The sequence below is a fragment of the Lepus europaeus genome, chromosome 19 (assembly GCF_033115175.1).
Source record: "Lepus europaeus isolate LE1 chromosome 19, mLepTim1.pri, whole genome shotgun sequence".
In the NCBI taxonomy this organism is placed as follows: domain Eukaryota; kingdom Metazoa; phylum Chordata; class Mammalia; order Lagomorpha; family Leporidae; genus Lepus; species Lepus europaeus.
The window spans coordinates 9,028,936-9,038,029 of NC_084845.1; the positions used below are offsets into that span (position 1 = coordinate 9,028,936).

A 9,094-nucleotide genomic window follows, 5' to 3' on the forward strand; every position below is an offset into this window, starting at 1 on the left:
GCCTGTTCCCCACCCCTGCCCCCGCCCCCCCAGCGACTCCCCGAGCCAGGGCCATTCCAGCTCGCCTGAACACTGAATCTGGCCAGAACCCTCGACACCGCGAGCGTCTGCCCGGCAGCGGCACAGAGGCCACTTCAGGTGACCTGAGTGGCCTCTCCCCATAGTTCTGTACTTTTTCAACTTTGAGAGCCGAAGTGAGCACGGGGGGCCTGCGATTGTGCACATTTTGGCCCCGAGGTAGCTTAGCCCCCAAGGGAGAATAATTTAAAATAATGCAGCGGGGGTGCAGCGGTGACACTGGGGTCCAAGGATGGATACAGGGAAGCCAGAGCGGCCGTGGCTCGGCGAGACCCAGGAGGCGGTGGCCAGCGGCAAGCCGAATGCTTGGGCGCAGAACGGGGCCCCCGGCCCCCGGCGAGGGAGGCGCTGAGAGCGCGCGGGACCCGGGCAGCCCCCCGCCCGCGAGAGAAAACCGGGGCCGGGGTCCCCACTGCCCGGCCGGGCCTACCAGGAAGTAAGCACTCAAGGTGGGGCGGGGATCCGGCGCTTGCCCCCCGCCCCAGCCACCCCGTCCTCGCAAACTGAGGAGCGACAAGCGGGAAGAGGTCCCCCACAACCCCGCGCTCCGACAGAGCCCCCCATTAACTTTTGGGGGGGAGACGTCGGGATCCGGGGAGGCCTCCGCAGCCTCCAGACGGCGGAAGTGCGTCAGCTCGTCCGCCCCGCGGGGCATTTCGGGAGTTGTAGTACGCCGGGGGGTGGGTGAGCGGCCGCACCGGCAAGCACTGGAACGGAGTCGGAGGGCGCTCGGTCACGCCCCTTCCTCTGCAGAGGCGCACACTCGGGCAGGTGCTGCGCGGAAGCCCCGAGACCTCTCCTTGCCCCGGGAGCGGCCAGACCCAGAGGCTGGTAGCTAGGGTTCCGGGGGTGGGGGTGGGGGGCAAAGTGCCAGGTGGGCAGCGCCGCCGGCTTCCCAGCCCCTCCGGCCAGGGCCTGTCCGCTCCGCCCCGGCCCGGGGACGGCTACCTCCCTCACCCGCCGTCGGCCCGCTTCGCAGGGCCCAGGGGAACGGAGGCTCGGGGCGGGCAAGCCATCCGCCGAACGCTGCCCAGCGGGTCCGCGCAGACACCGCCCGCAGCCCCGCGGCGGCCCCTTTAAGCGCGGGCCCCGGCGGGACTACATTTCCCAGAAGGCTTTGCCGGCGCGTTATGTAACTTTCCCTGCGCAGCGGCCTCTGGGGCAGAAGGAGGCGGCGGCGGCGGCGGCGGCCGTTGCAGCGGCGGCGGGAGCGGCGGGAGCCTGGGGCGGCGGCGGCGGCGGCGCCCGCGGCGCATCGCAGGGCCCGAGCTGTGCGCCTCGGCGCGGCACCGCGACCGCGCCTGTGCCTTCCCTCTGCCAGGGAGGCGGGAGTGAGGAAAAAGGGCTTCGGGCCCAGGGGGGCGGGGAAGGGGGGCCGGGCCTGGATCCGGCGGGGAGGCCGAGCCGGAGGCCGGACTGTGGCTCGCGCCGTCCCCGGGATCGCGGATCGCAGGCCGGCGGCGGGCGGCACGCGGGGCCCCGGCGGCGGCCATGGCGTCGGTGCAGGCGTCTCGCCGCCAGTGGTGCTACCTGTGCGACCTGCCCAAGATGCCGTGGGCCATGGTGTGGGACTTCAGCGAGGCCGTGTGCCGCGGCTGCGTGAACTTCGAGGGCGCGGACCGCATCGAGCTGCTCATAGACGCCGCGCGCCAGCTCAAGCGCAGCCACGTGCTGCCCGAGGGCCGCTCGCCCGGGCCCCCGGCCCTCAAGCACCCCAGCTCCAAGGACTTGGCGGCGGCCGCCGCGCAGGGGCCCCCGCTGCCGCCCCCGCAGGCGCAGGCGCAGCCGTCGGGCACGGGCGCCGGCGGCGGGGGCGGGGCCGGCGGCGGCGGCGGCACCGGCGGGGGCTCGGGCCAGGACCGCTATGACAGGGCCACCTCCTCGAGCCGCCTGCCCCTGCCCTCGCCGGCCCTGGAGTACACGCTGGGGTCGCGCCTGGCCAACGGGCTGGGCCGCGAGGAGGCCGTGGTGGAAGGGGCGCGGCGGGCCTTGCTCAGCTCCATGCCCAGCCTGATGCCGCCGGGGCTGCTGGCGGCCGCGGTGTCCGGCCTGGGAGGCCGAGGCCTGACGCTGGCCCCGGGCTTGAGCCCCGCGCGGCCGCTCTTCGGCTCGGATTTCGAGAAGGAGAAGCAGCAGAGGAACGCGGACTGCTTGGCGGAACTGAACGAGGCGATGCGGGGCCGGGCGGAGGAGTGGCACGGGCGCCCCAAAGCCGTGCGGGAGCAGCTCCTGGCGCTGTCCGCCTGCGCCCCCTTCAACGTCCGCTTTAAGAAAGATCACGGGCTGGTGGGGCGGGTGTTCGCCTTCGACGCCACCGCCCGCCCCCCGGGCTACGAGTTCGAGCTGAAGCTGTTCACCGAGTACCCCTGCGGCTCCGGCAACGTGTACGCGGGGGTGCTGGCCGTGGCGCGCCAGATGTTCCACGACGCGCTGCGGGAGCCGGGCAAGGCGCTGGCCTCCTCGGGCTTCAAGTACCTCGAATACGAACGGCGGCACGGCTCCGGGGAGTGGCGCCAGCTGGGCGAGCTGCTCACGGACGGCGTCCGCAGCTTCCGCGAGCCGGCCCCGGCCGAGGCGCTGCCCCAGCAGTACCCCGAGCCGGCCCCCGCGGCGCTGTGCGGCCCGCCCCCGCGAGCGCCCTCCCGGAACCTGGCGCCCACGCCGCGCCGGCGCAAGGCGTCCCCCGAGCCCGAAGGCGAGGCGGCCGGGAAGATGAGCACGGAGGAGCAGCAGCAGCGGCACTGGGTGGCCCCCGGCGGCCCCTACTCCGCCGAGGCCCCCGGCGTGCCCTCTCCCATCGCTGCCTTGAAGAACGTGGCGGAGGCCCTCGGCCACTCACCCAAGGACCCTGGCGGCGGCGGGGGGCCCGGTGCGGGCCGGAGGCGCCAGCCCCGCAGCTTCGTCCGCCGCTGCGCCCCCAGCCCAGCATCGCCTGGTGGCCCGGAACGGGGAGGCCGAAGTCAGCCCCACAGCCGGGGCCGAAGCTGTCAGCGGGGGCGGCGGCAGCGGCGGCAGCGGGGCGACCCCCGGGGCCCCGCTGTGCTGCACCCTGTGCCGGGAGCGGCTGGAAGACACCCACTTCGTCCAGTGCCCCTCGGTGCCCGGACACAAGTTCTGCTTCCCCTGCTCGCGGGAGTTCATCAAGGCGCAAGGCCCGGCGGGCGAGGTGTACTGCCCGAGTGGAGACAAGTGCCCGCTGGTGGGCTCCTCCGTGCCCTGGGCCTTCATGCAGGGCGAGATCGCCACCATCCTTGCTGGAGACATCAAGGTCAAGAAAGAACGGGACCCCTAGGCCGCCGCTGCCTCCAAGCGACTGTCCCCGCCCGCCCACCGCTGCTGCGGATAACTTATTCCCTCCCCCGCCCAGTCCGGGGCCACCCCACCTGTGTACATACCCCCTTCCCTCGCCCAGATGGGTCCCCTGGGGTAGATGCATTGTGGGTGGGGGGAGAAAGCTTGTGGCTCCCGTCCGAGGGGGCGCTCGGGGTGCCCGGGCGCCCCCTGTGTCCCTCGGCCCTCCTTGGCTTGGCTTTTGCTGTTGCTTGTAGTTGGGGAAGAGGTGCCCCCCCTTCAGAAGAGGCCTCCCGAAAACTCGCTCTTTATAAACGAAGCAGAAGCGTTTCATTCCCTCCCCACCCGTTGCCCTTCCCCTCCTTCAATAAATCGAAAGATGTTTTTTTTTTCCCCCCTTTTTTGGTCCCTCCGTTGTGTGAGATGCTGCGCCCCCTGTGGGACCGGGCCGACCCTGCAAGCGAGAGGAGGGCGCGTCGTCGCCTCCAGGTGGCGCCCTGCGCCCCGGCGGGCCCGCTCGCCGCCTCGCTGGGCAGACACTAGCCATCCGCCCGTTTTCCGGATGACAGCACTGAGGCTGAGCGAGGGGACGGCTGCGGCATGGGGGCCACAGACAAGCTCAGGGCTGGGGAAGGAGGTCGAGGGAGGCTGCGCACGGGGAGTGGGCGGTGGGTGCCTGCTGGGCAGCGGGGAGGTTGGCCTGAGGCTAGGCTGCGGGAGGAGCTGCCGGGGAGATAGGACGAGAGCAGGATGCCCAGAGCGAGGTGTTGGCGAGAGGCGGGCACTGGGAAGCCGCGGCTGGGCTCCTCACTTTGATGTCAAAGGACAAACCCCCGTCGGCGGCCGCCGGGACACGGCGACCAGCCCGGCAGAAGGCGCCCCCCCCCCCCCCCCCGCCACCGCCGCGGCTGCCTCTGATGTGCGCGGCCTTGCCTCGCACCTGTCCCGCTGACTGATCATTAACCAGGACTTCCTGCTTGCTGGCGTCACGGGGCGGGGCCTGAGCGGCCGCGGCAAACCAAGAGTTAAGGGGAGGGGCGGCCCCAGGAGCCCAGCCCCCTCCCGGACAGCTGGGGAGCGGACGCCCAGAGGCAGCCCTGAAAGTCGGGGTTGCCCCCCGGAGCACCGGAGGCCGCTGCCGGAAGTCTGCAGGGTCCTAACGCGCTGGCGCTGGCGTGTGCCCTGCGTTCCGGGGTGCCCCACACACCTGCGGGCCCACGTGTCCTCACTCCCGCCTCAGGGACCCTGGGCTGCTCCTTCGCCCCTGGAGGACCCTCAGTTCCGCCACCCGTGGCACTGGCAGCCTGGGCTCTGGGCAGGGCTGGGAAAACCGCCCCTGATTAAACACACCAGGTGATAAGCCTGGCGAAGGAGAGATGTGGGATGGGGCTTGGGCCCGGGGCGCCCCTCCTGGGCAAGCTGGCTCTCGCTGACCCAGCTCTGCTCGGCCGAGGGAAGTGCCAGGCCTCCCCACCCCCTTGCAAATTCTCAGGGCTCCAGTGCTGCAGCCACCCGGTCCCTAGGCCCCAGGGGGCTGCAGAGCTGTGGAAGACACCTGGTCCTTTAAGAACAGCTGGTCGGTGGGTGGGGGGCAGGGGAGTCACCCCCAGCCTGGCTGCTGTGTATTTTAGATAGAGCTTGGGTTAACCATTAACAGAGTAGAAAGCTGGAGCCCTGTGGGTGTGGGGGGCTGGATGGGTGCCCCTTCCCCCAGTGCCGGGTGGGGCCGGGCAGGAGGGGTGGGAGGATCTATTCGGGAGTCTTGCGGAGAGGTGCCGTGCACAGAAACCACAGGCAGGGAGAGCCTGGGTCCAGAGAGGGAGAGACAGACATGCCCCAGGGGAGGGAGGCCGAGGTGCCCAGAGGGCCATCGAGTGGCCGGCAAGGGGGCCTGGAGTCAGGAAGGGGCGCGGGCGTGAGCTGGAGGCCTGAGCCGTCCCCAAACTCGAATGTTCCAGGAGACAGAGGGCAGGACAGGCTGGACCGGAAAGGTCTGCTCTGGGCATTGGGTCCCCAGGCTCAGGACTGGGCATGGCTCATCCTGGCTACCCTCCAGGAAGCCCTCCCTGACTCGGGCTGCATCCGGTGCCGTTTCTGGGTCCCCATGGACCCCTGCACTCCCCCACGCTCCTCCTGGCCCATTGCTGTCTGACAGCTGGATGGACTGTAGCCCCATGAGGGCAGGGCAGGGGCTGTCTCGTCTCCGGTGTGTCCCTGGCTTCGGCCAGCACAGGGCTGCTTTAGTGGGTGAGCCGTTAGTGGGCTCCTGTCTCTCGGCAGACGATTACCCAGGATCCACGGCGTGCGGGGCAGCGGGGCAGGCCTGTGGGTGGAGCAGAGAGCGGAATGCAGCCCCTGCTGTCCTGGGGTGGCCCTGAGAGAGACACAGCCCTGGAGGGAGGGTCCTGAGAAGACAAAGGAAGCCAGGGAGAGGACGGAGAGAGGGATGGAGGTTGCTGTTACAGACCGGGAGGTGGGGAAGGGACTGAGGGCGTGAAGGGAGGGAGCCTGATGGGAAATCCGGGTGAATCGCACATGCAAAGGCCCTGAGGTGGGAGCCCAGGTGGGAGCCCAGGAGCAAGCAGGTGGTCGGTGCTGGGGAGAGTGGCAGGAAGGAAATGGGGTTCCAGAAAGAGTGGGGGAGCTCTGCTGGCAGGGGGAGTCGGGCTATGAGAGGAACCATGGATTCTGTTTCAATAGGAACAGGTGAGATTCTCAAGCGCTCGGTGAATGGATGGAGCCAGCGAGGCAGGAGTGGCAGGGGCTCAGCCAGGGACAGCCTGTGTGTGCGGTGCTCCCCAGACAGGCCCGGGCCCGGCAGAGCAAATGTCAGAGGACATGTGGACCGGCGGGGCTGGACAGACTCGGGCCCCAGGGAGAGGCCAGTTGAGGATCCCGGCTCGGCAAATGCAGACAGACAGACGCAGACTCACCGAGGAGTCCCACTCCTTCCAGACTTCCAGAACCTCCCCCACCCAGAAAGCTTCCCAGGAGCTGGGAAAAAAAAAAAAAAAAACAGGGCCCCCCTGCCGGCCTCACCCGTGGCGTGCCCACTCACACCTCAGGCAGAGGAAGCTGGCAGGCCCCACAGGAACCTTTCTGTGCGGGGTGGGGGGGTGGGGGCGGGCGGGCGGCGGGGACGCAGGGAGAGGAGTGGCAAGCAGGCGGGCAGCGGGCAGCAGCTGCACAAAGGCCCCAGTGTCTGCCCCTCCTGCCCTGGGTACAGATATAAATAATATGTACATATTCCTTTATATATCCCCCGGCAGGCTGGCGGGGGGCGGGGGGCGGGGGGAGGCGCGTGGCAGAGTCGGCCCCTGGGGGGATTGGGTGCTCTGAAGCCCATAGAGATAGTGGCCAAGGCCAAGGCTCAGAGATGGGGAAGAGAGAGAGAGAGAGAGAGAGGCGTGAGCGCCCCAGAGGCAGCCAGAGTGGCCGGGACCAGGGTCTTTCCAGAAAGGGAGCTGGGGCAGGAACAGCATGAAGAATGAGACGCTGGGGGGGGGGGGGGGCCTGGGGGGGCGGGGCAGGGCGTGTCTTCAGCAGAGGTGAAAGAGGTGGCCCTCGGTTCCGGCTCCGTGTTTACCTGGGGCAGGCATCGCAAACAGCCACCCAGCCTGTGCCACGGCTGGCGAGGGTGGCATGGGCTGGGCCCCAGCCCTGGCACCGGCGGGCCCGACACGCCCACCTGTGGCCTGGGTGGTGACTAACACTGGGTGACACCTGGGGAGATGTGACACACAGGAGCACAGACGTGGTGACACACAGGGACGAATATAGGCAGCCCCCAGAGTAAGGGAGACATAAACAGGGACACACACACACACACACACACGTGATGCACATAGGAAGCCCAGCCGCAGGTGGACCTGTTGCTAGCCGTGGTGCAAGGCGACAGACACAGAACTCTCGGCACCAGACATCGGGACACGACGACACGGAAATGGATACCATGATGCCCAGCGGCAGAAACACACACACTGGTCCCGGGCCTGGCTGCTGGCTCCAGGTGCCCCGGTCTCCTCTTGAGGCAGGAAGTGGGGTGACCCACAGGGAGGGCCTGGGCCCCTGCTGTGCCCTGCCCCCACCCTCCAGCACCCTCCAGGACAGCAAGGGCCAGACAGCCTGGGTCTGTGTGACGGTAGGCAAGTCTTGTCACCTGGGTGCCTCAGTTTCACCAACAACAGAGTGGGCTGGGGGCAGGGCTGGAGCCTGGTGCTCACACAAGGCAGACATGTGGCAAGCCCTGGGAGCTTCCATTGGCCACCATCACCATCACCATCTCAAGCAGGCAGCCCTGGGGCCGGCTACTGGGACCCTGCCACTCTCCTGGACCACATGGGCTCAGGCCTGCGGCCCGGGGGACCCCCATGTCCCCAAGGCTGCCCCTCCAGCCCTGCTCCCTGGAGTCCTCATGTCTGTCCACGCGTCCCACGTCTGACCGTGGTACTTTTCCACGCTGGACGTCGGCCGGCTGTCCCTGGGGTGGGGGTCACACCTGCCCACGCCAGCAGAGAGAGAGAGAGTGCCCGTGGCCACCAGACACCCTGCTGGCCGGCCCCACCCTCCCCCAGGACCCTACAACAACACCCCGCCCCTCCGGCCACCTGAGGTCCCCACTGGGGCGGCCCGAGGCCTGCGCCTGGGGACAGGAAGCCCCAGGCCTGGCGGCCCTGAATGCCTCTTTCAGGCCGGCCTCCTCCCCGCCGCCAGGGGCTCCTCCTGCGGAATAATATTTGGGCTGTTGGCCGGGGGGCGGGGGCCAGATCCGGAGGCCGCCGGGGAGAAGCCAGAAACCGCAGGGCTTCCTGCCTCGGGCCGCCGGCTCCGGGAGAGACCCCCAGGCCCGAGGGAGGGGGGCGGGGGCCGGGGAGACTGAGGGCCTTTCTCTCGCTCCAGTTGTTTTTTCCAGGATCCGAGGAATTCCCCAGCCTGCCCGGGACACAGGCTGGTGGGATGGCTGTCCGGGAGCCAGCGCCGCAGGGGGCGGGGCGGGCAGCGCGACCGAAATAGAGGGCCTGGCCTGTGAGGAGGTGGCAGGTAGGGGCGGAAACTTGGGGAGCCGGGAGAGGGAGAGGCAGGGAGGCCGAATGCGGAGGGGGAGGGAGAGGCGTTGGAGACGGATGGAGGGAGAGACACACACAGCCCAGGAGCCAGAGACCACGGATGGACAGACGGCGCTGGGGGCAGAGTGACGGGAAGGGCGGGCGCTGAGGGCCAAGGACCCACACACCCACAGGTGGACACCCAGAGCTTTGGTCCCTGAATGACTGAACGGTGGCCGAATGAATGAGCCGGCTGATGAGCAAGAAAAGCAAACCCCGAGGGTTTCGGGCCAGCCCCAGGCTGAATGACCCGGGCCAGCTCCTTTCCCATTGGGGTCTGGAAAGTGGCCTGGGAAGCACACAGCCACGCCCCCCCAAAGCGTGTGTGTGACAGCTCCCCCCCCCCGTAGGGGGGTGCCAAGCCCCCAGCCCCTTCCCCCCATACCAGGGCTCATGCACAAAACTTGGCAGTGAGACACACTGCAAACAGCATGCATATTACTTTATTTCTTTTAAACAATTCTTCTATGTGAAAGGCAGAGAGAAAGAGAGGCAGACAGACAGATCCACTGGTTCGCTCCCCTAAATGCCCGAAACAGCTGGAGCTGGGCCGGACTGAAGTCAGGAGCCAGGAACTCCATCCGGGCCTCTCCCCTGGTGCAGGGACCCAAGCACCTGCT

General features: G+C 68.8%; 1 protein-coding gene across 1 annotated transcript; it reads left to right on the forward strand.

Moving 5' to 3' along the window:
- Positions 1-1,518: 1,518 nt before the first annotated feature.
- On the forward strand, positions 1,519-3,466 carry IRF2BP1 (interferon regulatory factor 2 binding protein 1). Its single transcript, XM_062176410.1, is given in 2 exon segments — positions 1,519-2,937; positions 2,939-3,466. Coding segments are annotated over 2 exon segments (1,800 nt in total). The 5' UTR covers positions 1,519-1,569; the 3' UTR covers positions 3,371-3,466.
- The last annotated feature ends 5,628 nt before the right edge of the window (positions 3,467-9,094 follow it).